The following is a 25,533-nucleotide window of genomic DNA, read 5'->3' as shown; positions in this document are numbered from 1 at the left end:
AACAAATAAAAAAAGCCCTTTGAATCATGAGAGACCAAAAGCTTCTTATAATTATTATGCTAACTTCTTTATTTTAAAATGTTTTATTTTCACTCTGGTTATTGGGATAGCAAAAAGCTTTAACAATTGCTCACTCTTAGGTACCTGTCCATTTATATTAGTTAAGTGACCAGTTTCGTGTGAAAATTCTTTTTTTGGTCCCCTTCCTGAAGCCTAAAATTTGAATTGAAAAATCTAAAATTGTCCAGCTATTTTTTACCCTTTTCCCCCCACTAGCTAGCGACTACTTGTTTGACCACTAGGTGGCGCCAAAGGCTGAATCTGTCTCCACGTGGGCTGCAGAAGGACGTTTTCTGGTGCACTTGGCAAGCTTTACACACTTCCACTAAGGGTAGACTTAGCACACACCGTGACGGACAGCACAGCACATTCACTCTGAAGTCATTCTGTTCTCTCAAAAGAGCTCCCTTGTGTATCAGCCCCACAATGTAGAAAAAGCTGACAAAACACGGGCTGCTCAATCTTTCCTTGATTAATCTTGTCCAGATAAAAATATTGCAGAGTGTGTGTGTGTGTGTGCATTAGTCGCTCAGTCATGTCTAACTCTGTGATCCCGTGGACTGTAGCCCACCAGGCTCCTCTGTCCATGGGATTCTCCAGGCAACAACACTGGAGTGGGTTACCATTTCCCACTCCAGAGGATCTTCCCCACCCAGGGATTGAACCTGGGTCTTCTGCATTGCAGGCAGATTCTTTACCATCTGAGCCACTAGGGAAGTCCCACTGCAGACTGTAGGTATTTATTATGACTGCAGCCCTGGGGAAGGGCACGGCAACCCACTCCAGTGTTCTTGCCTGGAGAACCCCATGGACAGAGGAGCCTGGCGGGCTACAGTCCATAGATTTGCAGAGTTGGACACGACAGGAGTGACTTCGTATGCACGCACGTAGATGTTTCAGGAAGGGTTAAGCACACTCCGGTTCATATTGCAAGTCTGGCAGGCTTATTTTAATACATTCATTTTAAAGAAGGTTTGTTTCTGGGTTTAAAATATATTTGTCAATCAGTAGAAACCCTAGGCTGCAATTTACAGGCTGGATGAGAAGACCGTGGAAAGTTGCCAAAGCCCCTCACTGTCCAGAATGTGTACTTACCTTTGGGTAATGACTGGTAAGTCTTTGTGAACCTGTGAGATTTCTAGATTCTATTCCTCTATTCTGATATTGTTGGTTACTGCAATTAATTAAACCCCGCCAACCGGACCAAAGAGATGTGTTCTGTTTCTCTCTCATAATTGCTGAAGCCCTTTGCTAGAAGCTGTCATCAAAAATTGGGTCTTCTGGGATTTCCATGGTGGTCCGATGGCTAAGACCCTATGCTCCCGATGCAGGGGCCCCAGTTCCATCCTGGTGGAAGAACCAGGTCCCTGAATGCCTCCACTAAGACCTAGCACAGCCAAGTAAATAATAAAGAAAAACAAATGTTAGAAAATCTGGTCTTCTGAGACAAACAACAGAAAAGGACAATCCCAGGGCTCATTGAAATGATGACCATGATTTCTTGATCCTTGCTCTTGCAGAGAACAGAATTATGAGAACAAACTTGCCAGTTTAAGCTGCCATTGCCACCTATTGATACTTGTCAAAACTGTACCAGGGACTTAAAATTGTAAGACTTGTAAGACTGCTTTAGTACAGAAGTAGAGGCAGTCATTAACACAGTCTTTTAGCTCTTGTTGTTGTTGTTATTCAGTCACTCAGTCATGTCTGACTCTTTGCGACCCCATGGACTGCAGCACACCAGGCCTCCCTGCCCATCACCAACTCCCGGAGCTTGCTCAAACTCATGTACATTGAGTCGGTGATGCCATCCAACCATCTCATCCTCTTTCATCCCCTTCTCCTCTTGCCTTCATTCTTTCTCAGCATCAGGGTCTTTTCCAATGAGTTGGCTCTTCACATCAGGTGGCCAAAGTATTGGAGCTTCAGCTTCAGCATCAGTCCTTCCTTCCAGTGAACACTCAGGACTGATTTCCTTTAGGATGAACTGGTTGGATCTCCTTGCAGTCCAAGGGACTCTCAAGAGTCTTCTCCAACACCACAGTTCAAGAGCATCAATTCTTTGGTGCTCAGTCTTCTTTATGGTCCAATTCTCACATCCATACATGACAACTGGAAAAACCATAGCTTTGACTAGATGGTCCTTTGTTGGCAAAGTAATGTCTCTGCTTTTTAATATGTTGTCTAGGTTTGTCAGCCATGAAATTAAAAACCACTTTGCTCCTTGGAAGAAAAGCTATAGCTTTTTTAGCTTTTATAGCTTTTTTAGCTATAGCTTTTCTTCCAAGAGCAAAGTGGTTTTTAATTTCATGGCTGCAGTCACCATCTGCAGTGATTTTGGAGCCCAAGAAAATAAAGTCTGTCACTGTTTCCATTGTTGCCCCATCTATTTGCTGTGAAGTGATTGGACCAGATGCCATGATCTTAGTTTTTTGAATGTTGAGTTTTAAGCCAACTTTTTCACTCTCCTCTTTCACTTTCATCAAGAGGCTCTTTAGTTCCTCTTTGCTTTCTGCCATAAGGGTGGTGTCATCTGCATATCTGAGGTTATTGATATTTCTCTCAGCACTCTTGATTCCAGCCTGTGCTTCATCCAGCCCAGCATTTTGCATGATGTGTTCTGCATGTGAGTTAAATAAGCAGGGTGACAATATACAGCCTTGATGTACTCCTTTCCCAATTTGGAACCAGTCCTGTTCTGACTGTTGCTTTTTGACTTGCATACAGGTTTCTCAGGAGGCAGGTAAGGTGATTTGGTATTCTCATCTCTTTAAGAATTTCCCACAGTTTGTTGTGATCCATGCAGTCAAAGGCTTTAGCATAGTCAATGAAGCAGAAGTATGTTTTCCTGGAACTCTCTTGCTTTTTCTATGATCTAATGGATGTTGGCAATTTGATCTCTGGTTCCTCTGCCTTTTCTAAATCCAGGTTGAACATCTGGAAGTTCTCCATTCACATTCTGCTGAAGCCTGGCTTGGAGAATTTTGAGCATTACTTTGCTAATGTGTGAAATGACTGCAATTGGGTGGTAGTTTGAATATTCTTTGGCATTAACATAGTCTGGTAGCCCTAGATCAATGGAATAGGGAATAAGACTGAATGAAACTGTTAACCAATATTTAATGATGGTGATTTGTTTTAGAATATGGTCTTAAATGTTCTGTTTTCTGATAAGCTTCCCTGGTGGCTCAGATGGTAAAGCATCTGCCTGCAATGTGGGAGACCCGGGTTCAATCCCTGGGTCGGGAAGATCCCCTGGAGAAGGAAATGGCAACCCACTCCAGTACTCTTGCTTGGAGAATCCCATGGACGGAGGAGCCTGGTAGGCTACAGTCCACGGGGTCGCAAAGAGTCGGACGCCACTGAGAGACTTCACTTGACTTGACTTGACTCTGATAAGCATGTGAATAAGCCATTTCATTTTCTTCTTGTCTATCTATAATCCTCAACTTTAGTCTATGCCTGTGGAAAAAGAAACTCAGTGTTCTTTGAACCATGTCTTTCTTGTTTCAGTGAAACTTCAGAACTCAGGAAAAGTATTCTATCATAAATCTTAATATAGACTGAAAACTGTAACTACTCAGGAAAAATGAAAGATAATGATGACCCTAATGACTGGAATTCTGACAAATGCTTTTACAATTTTTAAGCTTAGAAAAATCCCAACTCTTCTTGGTTAAAGGATAGTGAGTCAAATTTTGCTTTTTAGAGCTAACATACCTCTAGAGACAATAAAATATTTTTGTGGCTAGCCTCACTGGTGGAATATGTGATGATTCTATAGAAAATCTGGTATATGGTTCTTCTCTGCAAATACTATGCAAAGTGCTTTTATGGGTATGGCAATGTAGTGATATGCAGTGGTTCACATCCCCTAATTCGGAATCCTGAGCAGGCCAGAAATGTCACATGTTAAGGAAAATCTCATTTAATTGGGTGTGACCAGTCATTAATAAGAGAAAGGACTGAAGTTTATATGTGGAAACAAGGCCTACGAAATCCTCTGAGCAAGTCAGTTCCTAGTTTATTAAGTCCCTGCGTGACAGGTGGAAAGGATGTTTTTTATTTTATTTTATTTAATATTTATTTACTTATTTGACTGCACCAGGTTTTAGTTGTGGCATAAGGCATCTAGTTCCCTGAACAGGGATGGAACCCAGGACCCCTGCATTGTGAGCATGGAGTCTCAGCCACTGGACCACCCGGGAAGTCCCAGAAAGGAAGTTAATTTCTTGTGAGCCAGGATCACTGATGAACTTCGGGTGTCTCAGAGAAAATGAGAGTTCATCCACACTGAAAGGCCCTATCAGCAAAGCTCTGAGAAGGTGAGTTGGGGGAGGGTTCTTGGAATCAGTAAGTTGATACATGGCAATAAAATTATTTCTGGTTATCAAAGGAGTAAATAAAACTATGACCTTATGGGCAAAAGTCTTCTAGACAGACGACAACTCTCTGGCCTTAATATCACCGAGACCTCCATTTGTTAGCCACACAGCAAGGCGATCGTCACACCTTATTCTAAAAACAGACCTTTTATTCTATAAAAGAGCCTGTCAAATTAAGGACATGGAGTTAGAACATTTCTGGACGATCTTATTTGGTCAACTCATTACCTTAAGGGTAGGAATCATCGAGGGAAAAATATTCCAAAAATTGGAAATAAGGCAAAAATCAGCTTTCTTAATTAATATTGTATGTGAACATTTTCTCATAATCCTGCCTGACCAAAATCTGAGTGTTTTCAAGGATTGTAACTTGACTGAAAAACCCAGCTGGCCCTGTACCATGAGAGGTTGATCTGTAGAAAGCTGATAAGGTCTGATGACTTTGCCTTTTCTCTGGTGAGGAAGATAAGCCCATGGTTATGATTTTATTGCTTGTAGTACATTAACCATTTTGAATCTCTTAACAGCCATTTCCCCAGATTATGTACATCTTTGGTTTGCAAATACTCTTTGAATGTAGCCTCTTGTATCCTTCCTGATTCCGATTAATGTTTGGTAACACTTTAAAAAGTCTAACAAATACCTTTCTGCAACATCTGGGAGGCTCATTATAAACAGATAAAGCACCCCCTGCAACCGCCAGCCAGAGCAGGTCTGATAAAACACTTTACTTCTGCTTCTAGGTGGTGCTGTTTGCTACGTCGTCAGGCATGAGACTTTATGGCAACCACCACTGAAACCACTTCGAAGCCACTTCTGTGTCAAGAACTTCACCTTTTTTTACGCTGCTTCTCCAAAGCCAGTTGCTTTTCTTGTCACCTTTGCCAGTGAAATGAATGGAGGGGAGATTCCCATTTCCTCCTGTTGCTTAACTGTGGATTGAAGTCTCAGGTGCATGAATTTGATTTATTAAAAAAAATTTTATTTATTTATTTTTGGCGGTGCTGGGTCTTTGTTATGGCGAGCGGGGGCTGCTCCTCATTGTGGTGTGGGGGCTTCTCTTGTTGCGGAGCCTGGGCTCTAGGGCACGCCAGCTTCAGTAGCTGCAGCATGTGGCCTCAGTCGCTGGGGCTCCTGGGTTCTAAAGCACAGACTCAGTAGCTGGGGCTCATGGGCTTAGCTGCTCCGAGACATGTGGGATCTTCCCGGACCAGGGATCGAACTATGTCTCCTGCATTGGCAGGTGGACTCTTCACCACTGAGTGACCAGGGAAACCCAAATTTGATTTTTTTTGGAAGTAGGACTTAGATCCTCTGTTGGTGCCCTGACTTCCAAGAGGGCCAGCAGAAGTGGGCTTTATGAACTGTCCTATGGAAAGGCAGGAACCAGAAAGTCAGGGAAAATTTTACGGTATTTTAAGGTGTTCAAGTCTGATGGGACATATAACCAGCGTCCTTACATGAATTGTGAGGGGCTATGTGGAGTGGTTGCTGTGATGAATGCTTTGGTTCATGGGCTACATCACTAGTTCTTCAAGTTCAGTTAACCCCCAGACTCACAAGAAATCATAAAATGATTATTTTTGTTTTAAGCCTCAAAGTTTAGGGGTGGTTTGTTCCACAGCAATAGATACACTGTTTTTCTTTTTCTTTCTCTAATTTTATTGAAGTATACTTGATTTGCAATGTTGTGTTAATTTCTGCGGCACAGCAAAATGACTCAGCTATACACATTTTTTTTTCATATTCTTTTCCACTATGGTTTATTTCAAGATATTGAATATAGTTCCCTGTGCTATACAGTAGGACCCTGTTGTTTCAAAACATACTGTATTGTGTAGTTTTGTGTATGTGTGGCTTTTTTACTCAATATTATTTCTATGAAATTCATTTATCTTGTTGCATTATCAGTAGTTCACTAATATGCATTGCTTATGTAGCATTCTATTGTATTAATAAGCTACATTTTCTTTATCTGTTTACTGTTGAGGAACTATTTTTTTTAGGCCATTTGAGAAAATCTGTGGACATCATGACATTTTACCCTGAAATAGTTTGGCATGTGTATTTTAAGAATAAGGATATTTCTCCTACAAAAACAGAATAACATCATCACCTCCAAGATACTTACTTTGGATATAACATTATCTAATACTCAGTCCACATTTAAATTTCCCCTGGGATCCTAGTAATGCCCACTTGTAAATGATTGTTACCTTAAGCTGCTCAATTTCAGTCTCATTTGTCACACAGCAACAGGTAACTAATGCCTGCAATTCAGGAGACGCAGGTTCGATCCCTGGGTCTGGAAAATCCCTGGAGAAGGAACTGGAAACCCACTCCAGTATTCTTGCCTGGGGCGGGCTACAGTCCATGGGCTTGCAGAGAGTCAGACATGACTGAGTGACTAACACACAAGGCATGCAGTGGGTATGATACCACTAGAGAAAATTAATTTCCTTCCTTCTTCTTTCTTTAGGTTTGCTCAATTGTTATTTTTTCAAAGTTTTAGGAGAATTTTTATGTCACTTATTTTAAACATTTTTTTGTTCTACTAAATGTATTTGAAGTTATAAAATTCCAAGTACTCCTTTAATTGTATCTCACAGAATTCGATAGCTAATAGTTTTATCAAATGCTTCTGAATGAGTTTCTTTTATGACTATCTTTTAAATCTGCTGTTTATCAAAACTTTCTTAGTTTGCAAACCATGAGAATTTTAGGTGTCCTTTTGTTATCAAGTTCTAATTTAACAGAGTATGGCTGCTGAGTGTGGTTTCAAAGATATTAATACTTTGGAGTTTATTGGAGTTTATGGCATCGTGCATATTCTAATTCAGTAAATGTTCTATGTGACTTGAAAAATTACATATATAGTTGCTTTTGGATGATTTTCTTTCTTCATTATTACTTTTAAAATACTCTTAGAAATTTTATTAATTTTTTTAGTTAAAAAAATTAAGAAAATTCTTTTTTGCCTGCACTGGGTCTTCAATGTGGCATGTGGGCTTAGCTCCCCGACCAGGAATTGAACCTGCATCCCCTGCATTGGAAGATGGATTCTTAGCCACTGGACCACCAAGAAAGTCCCTATAGGGTTTTTTAAAAAGCTGTCCTCCTTATATTCATTTTATTTATTTAATCTTTTGGCCACACCAGGCGGCACTGGGCCCTTGACAGTGCAGAGTGTTAACCCCTGAACTTCCAGGGAGCTCCCTGCTTTTTAAATGAATCTTTTGAATCCTGTACCTGATTGCATTTCCTTCTTTGCTTTCACTACCCTGTAGCTTAGAACCAGCTAAGCTCGTGGATAGCTGGCTGGTCAATACATGGCCTGGTAAACTGGCTTTCTGGGGAAAAAAAAACAAAACCCAAAGTTCTGACATGTAGCATTTCTGGTTTCAGTAGTATAAATATTTCTGCCATGGTCAATGTCAAACTACCAGTGGTTAACAACTGCCTTTCAAAACTCCTGAGTGTTTTACAATCTGCTCTTGTTAAGCTGTTCAAGACAGCACCAGTGCATCGCTTCTCTTTTTTAAAGAGGGATATTCATGTTGTATTTTAGTTTTACCTCTTGGCTTCATTTATTTCTTAACTTTGTCTTTTCTCTAATCATTTTCTTCTTTACCTCCTCCTCCTTTTTACATGGGAAGTGCTACAAGCCCTTTGTGGAATGAGGGGCACAGCAATGCAGCTTTTTTGGCCAATAAAGAAGCAGCCAGACTTCCAGTTTTTAAAGGTTTGTGTCCCCATTACGTCGTTCTCGAGGCCTCTGCTGTGTGGGCTCGTTGTGTGGCACGCATGTGCACTTCAGGCTGTCACAAGGATTCATTCCTAGAGGCAGGGCGTCCCCATCTCCAGCTCTCTCATCTGGGAGATTCCCCTGCGCCCTCCGGTCCACAGGGGCCCACGTTCTCACTTCCTCTGGCCAGAACCACAGTGTTTTTCTCGGAGGTGCCTCTCAGCAGTGCAGCTCTGCAGTTGATGTCAGAATTCAGGGCAGAGCCGTGAGAGGAAAGAGGAAAGACTGAGCCCTCCTCCCCCCAGAACACTGCCTCCCCCAGTTTTGAGTCTCTCCACAATCCACCTGTTGTTTATTTTTCAGAGTGATTTAGTGCTTGCTTTTGTCTATGCTCCAGTGTTCTGAGTTGTGATCAGCAGAAAAAATATACTCCAACTATTACACTGAATTTCAAAATAAGTTAAATCTCGTGGCTAGAAAGAACTCAAGGCGATAGTAATTTTAGATTCATTTTCTCAAAACCAAATACACACTACGAAGAACATAGGGATGTCTTAGGGTGCTTTGTATGTTTCGCCTGAGATCTGGAAAGAAAAGCAGACAGAAGTTTCCTAGGTGGCCCACTAGGATTCTGTTAAGTATACCTCTTAACTGCTCACTTGTGTGTGAAAAGGCATTGACTGTAAAGCTATAAAGCATCTCAGAAGTCACTCAACACCCCATCTGACAGAAGAGAAAACAAGGGCTCAGAGAAGGGGAGTAGTTTGTCCTGTCACTCAGGAAATGCCTGGCAAAGATAGGTCCAGAGCTCAGCCTGTTGAATACAGTTATTCAAACATCCAACAACGTCCTAAGTGTTAAATGTTGGGTTGGGCTAATTATTACAGATTTCAGGGAGGAGATGGTATATGAGTCTTAAGGGAACAGGTTTCATGTCAGTAGTACAGGAAGGGCATTTGGTAAACAAAATCCCACATCTTCTCTTTTGAATTGCCATGACTTACTCTTACTAACCTTCCATCTATTCTTACATAGAATTGTCAATAGTTGTAGTTCATACCCAAGGTTTTTTGGTTTGGGTTCTAAGAGATAAAATGTTTATAGGCATGTAGCCAATGCTCAGTTCAATAAATTTCGCTTTTTGGGTTATTGTTACTATTCTTTGAAATCACAAGTCCCCCCCTCCCCAAATATTTAAGTATTTATCATGTTTTGGCCTCTAATGTGAATGAACACGTTATGAGAGGAATCCTTTTCCATGCGAGCTGGCTCCTAGCTAATTCTCAGGCGTGTAGCTGTCTTGGCTACCTGAGATCTGTCACATACACCTGACTCTCATCTGCTCCTCCACCCCTCCTCTGGGAAAGACGTTTTAGAGGTGGGGACAAAATAATACAAAAGATACACTAGCATTTGGGTGGGCAGCAGCCCCCTTCCCAAGCTTCACCTCTCTGAGTGCACATGGACCATACCAGCTTCTGGTTCCAGAAAGTTTATTACAAAATAAAGAAGGAGAGTCCGAGGAAGGAGATTCACTCGTCATGGAATTTCGGCAGCTCGTCACCCAGGATGACGCGATGGTCCACCCCAGCGCCTGTGATGGTGACCAGGTAGATGACGCCCCCGCTGGAGCCGTCTCGGTTCATGGCCAGGGCGATCGCTGCGGAGGGTGCCGGGTGGAGAGAAGGAGTGAGAGCGGCTTAGCTGCAGAAGTCGCGTCCCGTGGGACCTCCCTGGTGGTCTGGGGCCAAGACCCTGCGCGTCCACTACAGGGGGCCTGGGATCCAGTCCTGGTAAAGCAACTAGATCCCGCATGCTGCAACTAAGGCCCTGTGCAGCCAGATAAATAACTATTTTTAAAAAATGGTTTCCCTTCCCTTCTGTCCATATGCCTACTACTACATGCAGACTTCAGAACACATCTCCTAGAGATGCGTATTTAGGCGTGGTCAACCAACTTAAAAAAATACAAAGGTCTTCATGCAAGGTTCATGGTCTCAACACTCCCACCATGATTGATTTTGTAACAAGTAGATAGGCAAGCGCTCCCAAATCCTTGAATATGTAACAATCGGCTCTTATGGGCTGGCCCAAGCGCCCAACTGGTTTCCTGTGGTCACCCTAGATCTTCCTTTGGTGTGCACAGAACAGTCTTGGGTTATGCCTTTTGTCCTGAAGTCCATTAGTTCCTCAGTCGTGTCTGACTCTTTGAAACCCCATGGACTGTAGCCCGCCAGGCTTCTCTGTCCATGGAATTCTCCAGGCAAGAATACTGGAGTGGGTAGCCATTCCCTTCTCCAGGGGATCTTTCCAACCTAGGGATCGAACCCAAGTCGTCTGCATTGCAGGCGGACTCTTGACCGTCTGCGCTTTGTCCTGAAAGCCCATCTAGTTCAGCCTTTGCCCCATCACTCTCAAAGGCGTCCCATCTGGACATTTCATCAGATGGGCATCCACGTCTTTCTCGTCCTCACGCTCGACGTCCTCACCACGTGTAACCCCTGCCCCAGACGCCTCCCACCTGCATATTACCGTTCGTGGTGAAGCATCTGCACTCCTCTGGGGACATGCCTGGTTTATACGCCGCATCCACGTAACCGTAGATGTAGGTGCTGCCAGAGCCGCCAATGGCGAAGGGCTGTCGAATCAGCATCCCGCTCAAGGTCCCGTACACCTGCGGAGGCACCCTCCGCTCAGACTCCGGGAGCCTGCATCCTCTGCTCTGCCCTGAGACGGGCAGGTGGTCTCCACGCCCTGCAGCGAAGCCCCAGCACCTCATACCCTTCTCCTTTGAGACCTTCCTATGCTTTCAGGGGCAGTGTCTTTGGAACTCGAGGCTGGAATGCCATATGACCTCCATCTCCCTCTCTGGGGGAGAGAGGAACTCCGAGGAAGGGGGGGACACTGCGAGAGACTCACCTGGCCCCCTTCGCGTTGGTCCCAGCCAGCTACCATGAGATGTGCGGACAGGTCTTCTCGATATTTATAGGTGATGTTCCTCACCACGTTCGCAGCAGCCAGAACAAGCGGCGGTTCCTCCAGTTCCATCCTGAAGGAAGGGTTAGGAATAGATGGTGATATGCTTTCCTGGAGGTCCACCCTCCTAGACCATCACCCTCATCTCTGCCAGGTGACCCCTAAAAACTAGCTGCAAGGATTCAGACTCCAGCTCCCCTCCCACTGGTGCAGGGGAACCAGAGTCTCACATTACCCACCAGGAAGAAGCTTTCAATTCTTAATTGTTCTCCCTCCTTTATTCTGTCACCCCCAGCCCCCCGGTCCCCAGTGACAAAAGTCTCCTGGCTGCCAGAGCCTTGCCCATATGGGTTTAGCAGATAAGTGTCACTTCCGCCCCGTGACCTTAGCTCCCACATGGTCCCCACCTGATACCATGGTGGGCTGTGTCCTCATCTTCTTCCTCACTATTGATATTAGGAGAGTGATTTGCAGTGTTCAGATCACTTTTACTCATATTTTTTGGTTTTGGAAATAACTATCTGGTGAGGTAGGGGAGGTACTATTAGTTATCTCTGCTTTACAGATGCAGAAACCAGCTTTGAGGGATTCAAGTGCCAGTTCAAAGAGAAATGAAAGCTGAAGGCAAAGCAAGAAGTTATCCTATTCCACGGTAGCGCCCCTGGAATAGGACACGGTGTTGGCGTTCACTGAGTTGGGGTGCTCTAGGTGACCTGGACTGGGGACCCCACCGTTTCATACCCGTGCAGCTCCAGCTGGTAGGCGGCCATGTCCGCTATGGCCTGAGCATCAGCAGCTGAGCCGGAGAGAGCGCAGTAGATGCGCTGGTGCAGGGGGGAGAGCTTGTCAAACACTCGGTTCACCACCGCCTCTCTGTCAGCAAGGAGTGCAAAGTCATCAGCGTCAGAGTTGCCAATTTTTCAGAAAAAAAAAAATTTAAGTATAGCTGATTTGCAGTGTTGTGTTAATTTCTACTGTACGGCAAAGTGATTCAGTTATACGTATATACTCTTTTTTTTTTTCCCATATTCTTTTCCATTACGGTTTATCACAGGAGTTTGAATGAGTTCCCTGTGCTATATGGTAGGATCTTGTTTATCCCATCTGTATATAACTGCATCTGCCGATCCCCGACTCCCAACCCTTCTCCCTGCCCCCACCTCGCCCAGCACAGGTCATTCTCTGTCTGTGAGTCTGTTTCTGTCATGCAGCTATGTTCATTTGTCGTATTTTAGATTCCACATATAAGTGATATCATATGGTATCTGTCTTCCTATTTCTGACTATGCCTAATTTGATCATCTCCAGGTCCATCCACACTGCTGCAAATGGCATTATTTCATTCTTTTTTAGGACTGAGTAATAGCCCACTGTGATATATCTTTCTATATATACACACACATAATATACATATATATCACATCTTTAAAATTTTTTATTGGAGTATAGTTGATTTACACTGTTGTGTTACTTTCAGGTGTATGGCAAAGTGCATATATAAAGATGTCCACTCCTTTTTTTAAATTTAGTATAAAGACAATCCTCAGAGTGAGAGAAAATATTTGCAAATGAAGCAACCAACAAGGGATTAATTTCCAAAATATACAAACAGCTCATTCAGCGGAATATCAAAAAACAAATAATCCAATCAAAAATGGGTACAAGATCTAAATAGACATTTCTCCAAAGAAGACATACAGATGGCCAAAGAGCACAGGAAAAGATACTCAGCCACTAATTATTAGAGAAATGCTTTATCCATTCTGTATATAGCAGTTTGCACCTGCTAATCCCAGACTCCCAATCCTTCTCCTTTCCCCCATCTTTGCAACCACAGGTCTGTTCTCTATGTCTGTGAGTCTGTTTGTGTTTTTGTTCATAAAAATAAAACCTATAATGAAGTATCACCTCACACTGGTCAGAATGGCCATCATAAAAAAAAAATCTACAAACAATAAATGCTGGTGAAGCTATGGAGAGAAGGGAACCCTGCTATTGTTGATAAGAAGGTAAACTGGTGCAGTCATGATGGAGAACAGTATGGAGGTTCCTTAAAAATCTAAACATAGAACCACCATATCACCCAGAAATCCCACTCCTGGGCATACATCTGGAGAGAACCATAATTCAAAAAGATACATGCACCCAAGTGTTCACTGCAGCACTATTTACAATAGCCAGGACACAGAAGCAGCCTAAATGTCCACCAACAGAGCAATGGATAAAGAACATGTGCACTGCTACGAACAGAAGGGTGCAGGCATCTTTTTGAATTACAGTTTTGACTGGATAGATGCCCAGGAATGGGATTGCAGGATCCTACAGCGAGTTGCTAAAATTTCTGAGGTTCTTTTGACAATAGAATGGCTTCAGAGTACATGAAATTTAATGCCTGGATTAAAGCAGGAAGGAAAAAATTGTCTCAGACAAATGAAACACTGCAAGTAATGATCAAAATCAGACTTAGATTTTATAATAAAACAAAAATACTACATTAAATTAAGAATAATCTTCCCCTTACTAATCTTTCTGTTATTAACCATCTTGAGGAAGTTATGTGTTCTATGGCACATTAAGTAAGTGATGTTGATCTAAGCCTGTACACTTTTCTTGTATGTGGGGAAACTGGCCAAAAGGGAGAAAGACAAACTTAGTTCACACAATGGATCAGAAACCAGGATATCTGCTCAGCAGAACCATCTTTTCTATCTTTAAACCCAGATGGAAGGAAGGCCTCTGAAAACTATTTCTTAAACTCTTTTCAGACCCAATTCGATGACCCCCTGGGACAGGCCATGTTAGCATTCAGGCCCCAGATTTTCCCCTGGAGTTCAGAGACCACCCCCCCCCCCCCCAATATCTTATTATAGTGGCCTTTCTGAAAGGTTCACTCAGTTTCTCCAGAGCTTCAGTTTGCCAGTCTCTTTATGAATGACTAAAAATGTGCATTGGGCGCCATGAGCTTCCTTCCAGAAGTACCCAGGGTCACTGGCACTCACCCTGCAGACACCCGGGAATCCGATCCCACCACGACGCCCCCATCAAACTCCACTGCCATGATGGTTGTCTGCGGAGACACAGGATAGAACGTCAGAGCAGGAAGAGCCTTGACCCCTTCACGTTAGATAAGGAAACATTCTCAGAGAGGGGAGGCGACTGGCTCAAGGTTATCTGGTAATTTAGGCCAGAGTCGACTCCCAGGATGGGATTTTTTTGTTTGTTTCCATTTTGTCTATTGTCTTTCCTGGCTGCAAGGGAATGTCAGAGTCTAGCCGGGGATATCACACAGAAAGAATGGCATCCCTAAAATTCTTTCTGCTGTAAAGGGGGGGGGGTTGTGGTAGTGAAGCTCCCAGGGGCATAAATGCTCCCTCTGAGTGAAGGGCTCAGGGGGGCACTTCCAGGCCCTGGTGACGCAGCCCCACAAATGAATGACCTCTGCATGCGCTTGTTGTGTGCACAGATGCGCTGCAGATCTTGCCACAGAGCAAGTGACCGTGACCTTGGGAAACAAGCTCAAGCCTTTTTATTAGCCCAGAATCGTCCACCCCACTCTCCCCTTAATCAGTTTACTGAACAAGGGAAAACATCTCAGAGGTCAGTGGTTACCATGGCCACGTGTCAAGGAAGGAGGAAAGTATCAAGAAACACATGGGACAGTTTAAAATAAAGGTCTCATTTAAGGATTTCTGATCAAGAGGTAAACAGCCAGGGGACTTCCCTGGTGGTCCAGTAGTTAAGACTGCGCTTCCTTTGCAGGGGGCATGGGTTTGATCCCTGGTCAAGGAACTAAGATCCCACATGCCATGTGGCGTGGCTAAAAAATAATGTTTTTTTCTTTAAAAGAGTAAATAGCCAGGGGAAGAGATCTGTACCAAGAGAGGATTTGATTGGGGAGTTTCAGCTGCCTTTTCCAAGTCAAGAACAGAATTAAGGAAGAGTGAAGGAGAACAAAGCCGCAGTTTTTAACTTTAAAGATCCTACAAAGGAGGAAACTGCATCACACAGAAGGCAAGTGACTCGCCCAAGGTCACGCAGGACTAAACCCCCGTCCAGCTCCCAGGGTTTGGTCTGACTTGTACTTCGTACTTTCGGCTGTTCATCTGGTGGTGAGGGGAAGAGTTTCTACTTTATGAATGGTTTCACAGCTATATTCCTCAGGGCTTCATAAGTCGCTCTGGCCTCCGGGGCTATTGGCCGGAGTGCTCATTTTGACACATTGATTCATCGTGAAGAGCGGACCAGAGATCAGCGGTAACCCCACCCGAGAGGTTACTCCGTTATTACAGGCTGCCCGAAGCTGAGAGCAGTGGCGGTCACTTGAAAGCAGAAGCCAGCCAGCCAAGGGTTGCCACCAGCCCCCGGGGGCACAGCCTGGGCAAAAGTCCTCCAGCAGGTTGTGGAGGTGGGTGCGGAAGACACGGGGAGGGGAGCACGCTGCACCCGGGCCAAGTAGCTGCCTTCCTGGACCAGGCTGGCACTGGCAGCGCCAGTTCACAGGGAACCCGCGTTATCAGTGGCGGGACCGTGAGTTCCCCGGAGCGAGCCCATCAAAGGTCTGTGGGGCGCGTTCCTTCCCGGTCAGCGCCCACACGCTCCCAAGTGCCGTCCTGTCCACTCGGGGCACCGTGTCCTCATTTCTGCGCACCTTCCCCAGCTCCCCCGCTTCATTTAAGCAGCCCCTGTCTCTAGTTCAGAGTGAAAGCGAAAGCGCTCTAGAGCAGCTTCCCCTCAACGCTTCCAGCTCGGAGCCCAAGCACCCCTTCCCCGCCGGCCCCCCGCGCCCAGCCCCTTGGCGGACCCCCGAGCACTCCGCTTCTGTACGGAGACGCCCGTGTTCCTTTTGGGATGCGCGCCCTGGCCGCTGCAAGCGGTCTCCTCCCTCTTGAGAGTCTCCGAGTTCACCCTGTGGCGCTTCCAGGGTCCGCCCGTCCCTCCGTCCCTCCGCTGACACTCCAGACTCATTACCCCGGTGTGGACTTCTCCTGCCCGGGGCAAATCCCCGGTGGGGGCTCCGGACCGCAGCATCCCGGCTCCGCTAGGCTCGCCGCTCGGGGCTCTGGTTTCCGACCTGGGACCGCGCGCCGCACGCTGCCCGAGGCTCCGCCCCCGGGCTGCGCCCGCCAGGGGGCGCCCGACTCCGCGCCGCCGCGCGGGGCGGCCCGGCGCTAACCTGCGCGGGGAGGGTCTGCCCGGAGACACATGACGCAGGAGACCGGGGCCAGCGGATCTGCCCGGAGACAGATGACGCAGGAGCCCCGCCCGCAGACCCGGGGCTAGAAGTCCCGGGCAGCGCTGCCACAGCAGGAGGCGGCGGCACGCGAGGCGGGGCGCGGGTGGGCGATGGAGGAGGTCAGCCTCGGATCTGAGGTCAGCGCGCTCCTCCTGGGTGCTCTGGGCCGGCCGCCTCCTCAGGGGCCGGGCCTGGCAAGCCGGGCCGCTTTCGTTTTCTCTTTCCCCTAAACCGCCTGCTTCTGGGCAGCGCCGCGGGCTCGGCAGGCTCCCGGTACTTTCCGAGGCCCCGCCCCGGCCCGCCCCGGCCCGCCCCGGCCCCTCCCCGCGGCGGTCCCGGCTCCGGCCCGGGGCTCGGACTCCGACAGCACCCCGTCGGGGACAGCGAGAGCCGGGACCGCGCGCGCCCATGGCCTGCCCGGGGTCCCCCGCTCCCCGCGGCCGTCCGCGCCTCCCCCGCGCCGCCGTCGCGTGGCTGGGGACGGCGCTGCTGCTTCTCGCCGACTGGATGCTGCTCCGGCCGGCGCTGCCCCGAGTGGCGTCGCGGCTGGTGCCCCCTGCGCTGCCGCTGCTCCGGGTCTGGGTGGCCGGTCTGAGCCGCTGGGCGCTGCTGTGGCTGGGGGCCCGCGGCGTCGTCGGAGCCGCGCTGGGCTTCCGGAGGGAAAGCACGCGAGTCCCGGGGTGGCTGGCTGTTTTAGAGCCGCTGGCGGCGGCGCTGGGCTTGGCCCTGCCGGGACTCGCCTTGTTCCGAGAGCTGGTCTCCTGGGCAGCCCCCGGGGACGCGGACAGCGCCGGGCCCCTGAACTGGGGAAGTCGCCTGGACGCCTTCGCTCTCAGCTACGGGGCGGCACTGCCCGCGGCCACCCTGTGGTATAAGATCAGGAGCCTCTGGGTGCAAGGAACTCGCGGGGCTTTTGGCCTGGCGATGAGTCGGCTTCTAGTCTTCCTGGGTCCGGAGAAAAGCCACGTGCAGCTCATTCTGGCCCTGGTGTTTCTCTCCTGTTTGGGTAAGGGGGCTGCAACGGGAAGGGGGATGGAACTGGAGGACTGGGTAGGAATCGAGGGGCATGGCCAGTGAGATGGATTGGTGTGGGTTCTCGGGAATGTGGGTGAGGGGACGGGGACCCAGCTCAGGTCCTGATCACCCCAGTGGAGCGGGAAGGTCCTGACTGGGTAATTGTCAGGGGTCCTGGACTCTAGGGTGGTCCTGCGTGTTGTTGCTTCACTGGCCACTGAGGACAAGGGCTTTTCCCGGGCAGCCCATCCTATGACCGCTAGGCTTCCTCCTTAAACCTCTAAAGGTCTGGTGGGGCCCTGTGTAGGTGGAGATGGTATCTTTCTGCCACTGCTCTGCAGGAGAATGAATAAATGTGAAAGGCCAGTGGGCCAGGGTCTGGTGAGAGTTGACCTGCTTAGATTTGCTATTTCTTCCCCTCCCCAGGGGAGATGGCCATTCCGTTCTTCACTGGCCGGCTTACCGACTGGATTGTACAGGATGAGACAGGCACTGCCTTCACTCGGAACGTAACTCTGATGTCGGTCCTCGCCATAGCCAGGTCTGGGCACTGAAGTTGGAAGGTTGGGGGACAGGGGATTCGGAGAAAGTGGGAGTTGGAAGTTGGGGCAGCCGTCCAGGGTGGACTACTGGGGGACCTCCTGACCACAGCGGGCCCCCCTTCTCTTGTCTCCCTGTAGCGCAGTGCTGGAGTTCACAGCTGATGGAATCTACAACAGCACCATGGGCCGCATGCACAGCCACCTGCAGGGAGAGGTGTTTCAGGCTGTCCTGCGCCAGGAGACAGAGTTTTTTCAAAAGAACCAAACAGGTTTCTCATGAAACTCTTTTCACTATCCATTCACTTACTGTTTATATACCCATAAGGTATTAAATTATTAGTTTCTCAGTTATGTCCATCTCTTTGGGACCTCATGGACTGTGGTCCACCAGGCTCTCTGTCCATGGAATTCTCTAGGCTAGAATACTGGAGTGGGTAGCCATTCCCTTCTCCAGGGGATCTTCCCGACCCAGAGATCGTACCCAGGTCTCCTGCATTGCAGGGAGATTCTTTACCATCCGAGCCACCAGGGAAGCCCATACCTCCTCTTTTACTTATAATCTTGATTTGTCTCACACATAAACATTGTCATGTCTTATTCTCAACATGCCTCAAGAGCAAAACATACTCCTTTTATTTAAGAAAAGCCTAGTGTTTCCACCCAAGCCTCACAGACTTATCCCTCTGTGTGTGTTTAGATAGAAATGACTGGAATTTAAAACCGTGACATTTTGAGATCACAGAGTGCAACCACCTTGCTTTGCAGAGAAGGGAACTGAGGCCTGCCCCCAAACGCTGACACTCGCATAGATGCGTACGGATGGAGATGAACTCGGAGCAGAACCCCTCTCTTGATTCCCAGTCCAGTGCTTGCTACAGTTTCCTGGACTGCTGTCTAACAGAAGCTTTCTCTCCAGCTATGTTAGATGATCTGCTTAAGTTTTTCCTGCCCCTGTACCTGGGATATAAAAATTCTTAGAGAACAGAAATCTGTCAGAGAAAAGGAAATTCACAAGGGCATCATTGTTTTTTTTTTTTTAAACTGGAAGGTCTTTAGCCAGTCTTTTCCTCTGGAACACTTTCTCCTTGTGTTGAGGTTCCAGGTCCCAGGTCTCCCTAACCACTGACCTTGTCTTCTCAGCCTTCTTAGAACCCTTCCCCTGGCACCCTGGCTCACCTGTCCCTCCCATCACTCTGAGATCCTCATTCACACCACCCTCTTCTCCCCAACCCTTGACAGGTGAAATCACATCTCGGGTCACAGACGACACGTCCACTGTGAGTGAGTCTCTGAGCTCGGATCTCAGCCTGCTGCTGTGGTACTTCATGCGGGGCCTGTGTCTCCTGGGGCTTATGCTCTGGGCGTCCCCGCCCCTCACTGTGGTCACCCTGGTCACCCTGCCCCTGCTTTTCATTCTGCCTGAGAAGCTGGGGAAATGGCACAAGGTATGTCTGGGGAGTTGCCTCAACCTACGCTGACTCCTACCGCCCAGACGTGGTGGGCTCGCTTCCTGTCATGTTTCTTTCCTGGCCCCTTCACTGATTCTTCATCTCTGTGGGTCTGTTTGTCCACATTCTTGGGTTGCTCAGGGTCAGTTTTCATGTTCTCTGTGTCTGCTAACGTCTGCCCACAACCTGTCTTTAAGAGTACGATCACTGAGGTTAGGATTAACATATAGACACTACTATATATATATTAATAAAATAGATAATCAGTAACGACCGACTGGATAGCACAGGGAACTCTACTCAATACTCTGTAATGATATATAGGGAAAGAATCTGAAAAAGAACAGATATTGGGTTGCCATTTCCTTCTCCAGGGGATCTTCCCAACCCAGGGATGGAACCCAGATCTCTTGTATTGGCAGGCGGATTCTTTATCACTGAGCCACATGGGAAGTCATGTATATATATATGTATACATATACATACACTTTGCTGTACTATTGAAGCTAGTACAGTATTGTAAATCAGCTATATTGTTGTTTAGTTGCTAGAAAGAAAGAAAGTGAAGTCACTCAGTCATGTCCAACTCTTTGCAACCCCATGGACTGTAGCCTACCAGGCTCCTCCATCCACAGGATTTTCCAGGCAAGAGTAATGGAGTGGGTTGCCATTTCCTTCTCCATGTTTAGTTGCTAAGTCATGTCCAACTCTTTGCAACCCCCGCCCTGCACTGTAGCCCACCAGGCTCCTCTGTCCATGAGGTTTCCCAGGCAAAATACTGAAGTGGGTTGCCATTTCCTTCTCCTGAGGATTTTCCCGACCCAGGGATCAAACCCATATCTCTTGAATTGGCAGGTAGATTCTCTACCACTGAGCCACCACAGAAGCCCCCAAATAAACTGTACTCTAATATAAAAGAAAATAAAAGAATATGACACCGATCTCAGGAATATGACCCCCATGGCCCTTCTGAAGCATTTCCCTCTTTACTGTTTCTCTTTGGTATGGGGGGTGGTGGTGAGTGGTACAAGCTGTGTCTTTTTCTCTCTTGTCCCTCTGCTGCCTCTCAGCTGTAATCTCTGATTGGATAATTCAGGTCCTAGCAGCCCTCGTGGTTTGCCAACCGCGTATGGTATCTCTGGTTCATATCTCCACAGGCGCTGGCAGAGCAGATGCAAAAATCTCTGGCAAAGTCCAGCCAGGTGGCCATCGAGGTGCTGTCAGCCATGCCTACAGTTCGGAGCTTTGCCAACGAAGAGGGTGAGGCCCAGAAGTTCAGGCAGAAGCTGCATGAGATGATGGCGCTCAGCCGGAAGGAGGCCCTGGCCTACGCGGTCGACCACTGGACCAGCACTGTGAGTACCTGGGCGTGAATGCCTATCCCCTGGTCCTTGAAATGTTTCTTCACCATTCCCTTTCCCCTGACCCTGCTCCGCACTCTTCCTTCACTGGGCAGGGGTGGGTTCAGTGTCTGTATCCTAGCAACCAGAGGCTGGGTGACCTAGTGCTCCGAACCCCCTCCCTCTTTCTAGGCATGCTACACAGCTTCTTTTCCCCATGGTGCACAGACTCTCCATGACCCCCTTTGTAGGAAAGCACCATGTCTTCAGTCCCAGGACTTTTCCTTGCGTCATGGGGCAGCGTGGGGAATGGCAGGTAGCTTTTGTTGGGCTGTTTCATGCTGGGACTATGCAGATATACTCGTGAGAGAAAAGGGACTAGCAGAAGCCAAGGATGAGGGGCATCTTGTGATGTAATTGACAGAGAATTAGACCAGCAATCAGAAGTTTCTGCCTTGATGCTACCACTTATTAGCTCTGTAGCCATGGGCTACTAGTAATAACTTACCTTCTCTGAGACTATTTCCTTATTGTAAAAGATGAGAGTGATATAACCTTGTTTATAAGATTCTTGATATGAATATTAGATGACATTACATTCATGAAAGCCTCTTGTGAAGAGCAGAATGCTCCCCAAACAAGGCATTCCTGGTGATGGTGATGATGGTAGTTGACTTGTGCACCTGAGTGATCACACCACGGGATGCTGTGATTCATTCTTTAATCCCTGTTGAGCCCCATGTGTCACTTGGCGCAAATGGACTTTATCTCTCCTTGATAATAACCATTCTGGTTCTTGACTTTCCTGCTTCAGCTCCTTGTTCTCTGTGGTCCCTCCACAGTTCTCAGGGATGCTGCTGAAGGTGGGAATCCTGTATTTTGGTGGGCAACTGGTGACAAGTGGGTCTGTCAGCAGTGGGCGCCTGGTCACCTTTATTCTGTACGAGATCCAGTTCACCATAGCTGTTCAGGTGAGGTCCCTCCGTGGCCGCTTCCCAAGTGCTACCACCATCCAAGTCACTGCCCTCCCCTCCTTTGCCCTCCTCATATCCTGTAACCCTGGCAATAGACTGGGTTGCCCTCCCACATCCCACCTCACTATTCATACCTCCCCTCCAGGTGCTGCTGTCCAGCTATCCCAGGGTGCAGAAGGCTGTGGGCTCTTCAGAGAAAATATTTGAATACCTGGACCGGGTCCCTAACTGCCCAAAGAGTGGATCATTGGCTTCCTTAACGTTGCGTGGCCTCGTCCAGTTCCAGGGTGTCTCCTTTGCCTACCCAAACCATCCGGATGCCCCCGTGCTGCAGGTACAACCTACAGATCCCCCTGTTCCTCCAGCCTCCCTCTCAACTCGGTCATCCTAAATGGTTTTCCTGCCTTCAGCCTGCTTAGCACCAGGTATAGATAGAATCTCCCTCACCCTTCAGAGGCAAAGATGAGCAGCATTCTTCCCCTAAAACTGCCCCAGGGATTTCTTTGGGTGGTCCGCTGGTTAAGAATCCGTCTGCCAATGCTGGGGGCATGGGTTTGACCCCTGGTCCGGGAGGATCGCACACATCATGGGGCAACTAAGACCGTGTGCCCTAGAGCCTGTGCCCTGTAACGAGATGCCACTGCAATGAGAAGTCCACGCACCACAAATAGAGTAGCCCCTGCTTGTTGCGACTAGAGAAAGTCCGCACGTAGGAGTAAAGACACAGCATAGCCATACATAAACAGACAAATAAAAAGCTGCCCCAAGCTCAAGAATAGTCCGGATTTCCAAGGAGAATGTCTGTGGACGCTCTTAGGGAGAAGGTTCTCCTGTAAGGCATCACCGAAGCAGAGGCTGTGTCTCCAGTCTTCCATAGTTCCTTTTTCTTTCCAACTGTGCTTTTGAATATAATTTTTTCTTCTCCCCTCACAGTGTCTGAGATCCATCATGTGGCTCTTGGTGCTTAAGTTCTGCCTCTGTCTTTGTTTCATCTTTCATCTCTACTCCACGGGGAGGGGTCTGTGTGTGCAGGAGGGGAGGAGTTGCTGTATTTCCTCCCGTTTTTCTCCTTTCTTCTCTGGGGGAAGACATAGACGAGACAACATAATGAGTGGATGATACCTGGTCTTAAGGTTAGGGGCCTCTGGCTGTCTCTTAGTGTCTTGTTCTCCGGCTTGCAGGGGCTGACCTTCACCCTTCGTCCCGGGGAGGTGACGGCGCTGGTGGGGCCCAACGGGTCTGGGAAGAGCACGGTGGCCGCGCTGCTGCAGAACCTGTACCAGCCCACCGAGGGCCAGGTGCTGCTGGATGGGGCGCCCCTTCCCGAATACGAGCACCGCTACCTGCACAGACAGGTGAGCAAGAAGATGGCATGGGGGAGGGCAGGGAGCCTCAAGTCAGGAGAGCCTTCTCCGCGAGCACTCTGAGCGGAAGTCAGGAGGCCTTGGGTGGAGGTGGGCGTGTGGTCAGCAGAGAGGCCGTGTCACTGTGACAGGCTCTCAGTGGAGATGCTCAGTCTTCAGTCTCTAGATGACCACACTCCTGTGTTCCTCGTTCTATGACTCTGCATTGTATTTTGTCCTAGGTGGCTGCTGTGGGCCAAGAGCCTCTGCTGTTTGGAAGAAGCTTTAAAGAAAATATTGCCTATGGCCTGGTCCAGGAGCCGACCATGGAGGAAATCACAGCTGCTGCAGTGGAGTCCGGAGCCCACGGTTTTATCTCTGAGCTCCCTAAAGGTTACGACACAGGTGCTTGCTCCCATCGACCCCCAGACATCTTTACCTTCACTGAAACCTCGATTCTTGCCTCCATTCCTTAGCTCCTCCGTCAGTTTGAAGTCGTAAGGTCCTGTTCTGGTGTCTCTTCCATCCTCATATCCTCAGAACTCCTTTACCTTCCCAGAACCTTTCTTGCCCTGCTGCATCCATCAGTCCTTGTGTGTGCATGCAGGAATGCACACATGGGTGCACGTGTGCTTACCCAGCCCTTGCCTTGGCCCTTGTCTCTGCAGAGGTGGGTGAGGCTGGGAGCCAGCTGTCAGGGGGTCAGCGACAGGCAGTGGCCTTGGCTCGAGCCCTGATCCGAAAACCACGCGTACTCATTCTGGATGATGCTACCAGCGCCCTGGATGCAAACAGCCAATCCCTGGTGAGACAATCATCTTCTTACTGCCTATTTCCCACCCAAGGTGCCTTCCTTCACTCGTCCTTTGTCATTATACTAACGTGGACATTTCCCAAACCAGTCCTTGCAGTTCTCAGTTCCCACGAGCTTGTCTCCAAGGTGCCCTAGTGTCTAGGGCCATATGACTGAGCTCAGTCATGTCTGACTCTGCAACCCCCTGGACTGTAGCCCGCCAGGCTCCTCTGTCCATGGAATTTCCCAGGCAAGAATACTGGAGTGGATTGCCATTTCCTCCTCCAGAGGATCCTCCCGACCCAGGGATGGAATCTGAGTCTCCTGTGTCTCCTGCATTGTGGGTGGATTCTTTACCCACTGAGCCATCAGGGAAGCCCAAGATGCCTAAAATTGGTTAGAGGAGATGATCTACAATCCTGAATCAGTGAAGCCAAACATGAGCAAAAGGCCATCCTTGTAATGTTAATGTGAATTGAACTTTTACTATGTGCCAGCCATGCTGGATGGCCCTTCACATGTACTCTCTTGCTCACTCATCACGAGCCTTTGTGAGCTGGGTGTTGTCATCCTCATTCAGCAGATGAGCACATGGACACTAAGAGAGGTGGAATTACCTGCTCAGTGTTAAACCTGGACTCCAGTTAAAGTCTGCTTGACTTGAATGCTCATGCTCTTTACTCAGTTTTATTTCCTTAAAAGAATATAAAAATTAGGGTGGAGAGACTTTCCAGTACCCTCCCCTCTTTTGTTTTGGGTTTCACCCTAGGACTCTTTCCTTTTATTCTACTGTTGCCACCTCATGTAAACAGCCCTTCACGAATCATAAGTTTGACAGAGAAGCACTCAGAAGGAGACTCTTCACTCTCTTTGGGGTTACTGGCAGAGGTGGCATTGATTGAGGCAAGGTCTATCCCAGCTCTGGAAACACAGGTGTCTTCCTGAGCGAGGAGGAGTCCTCAGCTCTGACAGAGTCTGCCTCTTTCCTCAGGTGGAGCAGCTGCTCTATGAAAGCCCTGAGCGGGGTTCCCGGTCAGTGCTGTTCATCACCCAGCGCCTCAGTTCGGTGGAGCAGGCTGACCACATCCTCTTTCTGGAAGGAGGCACGATCATTGAGGCAGGAACCCACCGGCAGCTCATGACGAATAAAGGACGCTATTGGGCCATGGTGCAGGCTCCTGGTGGGCCAGGTGCTCCAGAATGAAACACTCCTCAGACCCGCAGACCCTGTCTCCCTCCCTCCCTCCTCTCTATAGTGGAGAGTTTGAGAACAGAGGTCTTACTGCATCATGGGTAGCTGCTTCTGAAATGTAACCCCCTAGGTGATGCCTGAAATTTTGCCATGAGTGTTACCTGCTCTCCAAGCGCCTCTTGGTGATGGAGATTTCAGGGTTGAAAACAGGGGTGCTAACTCCTTGTGTAACTGGGTTTGGAGCCAGGGTTGCTGTGGCTAGCACCCAGACAATGAAGAGAAATATTTAGAATACACAGAATACACAGAAAGGGAAGGTCGGCTTCTTTCCAGTCCGACCCCAGGCAGATGCTGGCCCATAGATACATTGTAGTTTCTTGATATTTATAATAAAATTGGTGTTTTGTACCCTGGTTTCTCATGTTTTCAATGGCCCAAGTGGCCCGCGAACTTTGCAGCGCCCTTTTCGGAAGCTGGGTCTTTCCCTC

At 48.1% G+C, this 25,533-nt stretch overlaps 2 protein-coding genes and 1 long non-coding RNA gene across 3 annotated transcripts; 2 read left to right on the top strand and 1 right to left on the bottom strand.

The window, feature by feature from the left end:
• The first annotated feature begins 2,680 nt into the window (after nucleotides 1-2,680).
• LOC133059009 (uncharacterized) lies at nucleotides 2,681-5,396 on the top strand. The gene is made up of 3 exons (XR_009693470.1): nucleotides 2,681-2,803; nucleotides 4,169-4,385; nucleotides 5,189-5,396. It is a non-coding gene; the product is annotated as an uncharacterized LOC133059009 (long non-coding RNA).
• Nucleotides 5,397-9,666: 4,270 nt separating this feature from the next.
• On the bottom strand, nucleotides 9,667-16,292 carry PSMB9 (proteasome 20S subunit beta 9). The gene is made up of 6 exons (XM_061146396.1): nucleotides 16,135-16,292; nucleotides 14,166-14,233; nucleotides 11,908-12,039; nucleotides 11,110-11,239; nucleotides 10,723-10,864; nucleotides 9,667-9,850 (listed from the first exon to the last, which is right to left on the bottom strand). The coding sequence occupies exons 1-6, from the start codon at nucleotides 16,192-16,194 to the stop codon at nucleotides 9,723-9,725; spliced, it is 660 nt and encodes a 219-aa protein (XP_061002379.1). The 5' UTR covers nucleotides 16,195-16,292; the 3' UTR covers nucleotides 9,667-9,722.
• Nucleotides 16,293-16,415: 123 nt separating this feature from the next.
• TAP1 (transporter 1, ATP binding cassette subfamily B member) lies at nucleotides 16,416-25,453 on the top strand. Its single transcript, XM_061146395.1, has 11 exons — nucleotides 16,416-17,405; nucleotides 17,840-17,954; nucleotides 18,094-18,224; nucleotides 19,195-19,400; nucleotides 20,561-20,758; nucleotides 21,586-21,714; nucleotides 21,863-22,051; nucleotides 22,899-23,072; nucleotides 23,303-23,465; nucleotides 23,729-23,865; nucleotides 24,845-25,453. The coding sequence occupies exons 1-11, from the start codon at nucleotides 16,808-16,810 to the stop codon at nucleotides 25,055-25,057; spliced, it is 2,253 nt and encodes a 750-aa protein (XP_061002378.1). The 5' UTR covers nucleotides 16,416-16,807; the 3' UTR covers nucleotides 25,058-25,453.
• Nucleotides 25,454-25,533: the final 80 nt, after the last annotated feature.

The sequence above is a fragment of the Dama dama genome, chromosome 7 (genome assembly GCF_033118175.1).
Source record: "Dama dama isolate Ldn47 chromosome 7, ASM3311817v1, whole genome shotgun sequence".
Classification (NCBI taxonomy): domain Eukaryota; kingdom Metazoa; phylum Chordata; class Mammalia; order Artiodactyla; family Cervidae; genus Dama; species Dama dama.
Note: the sequence above shows the minus strand (reverse complement) of the source record. Positions and strands in the feature narration are given on the sequence as shown.

Bases quoted from the DNA above. Each gene is read 5' to 3' on its own strand.
- TAP1 (XM_061146395.1), top strand. From the start codon at position 16,808: ATGGCCTGCCCGGGGTCCCCCGCTCCCCGCGGCCGTCCGCGCCTCCCC. The intron at 17,406-17,839 runs GTAAGGGGGCTG...TCCCCTCCCCAG, and splicing joins GGTGTTTCTCTCCTGTTTGG to GGGAGATGGCCATTCCGTTC. The intron at 19,401-20,560 runs GTATGTCTGGGG...ATATCTCCACAG, and splicing joins AGCTGGGGAAATGGCACAAG to GCGCTGGCAGAGCAGATGCA.
- PSMB9 (XM_061146396.1), bottom strand. From the start codon at position 16,194: ATGCTGCGGTCCGGAGCCCCCACCGGGGATTTGCCCCGGGCAGGAGAA. The intron at 14,234-16,134 runs GTAATGAGTCTG...GTGTCTCCGCAG, and splicing joins CAGGAGAAGTCCACACCGGG to ACAACCATCATGGCAGTGGA. The intron at 9,851-10,722 runs GTAATATGCAGG...CACCCTCCGCAG, and splicing joins CAGATGCTTCACCACGAACG to CGATCGCCCTGGCCATGAAC.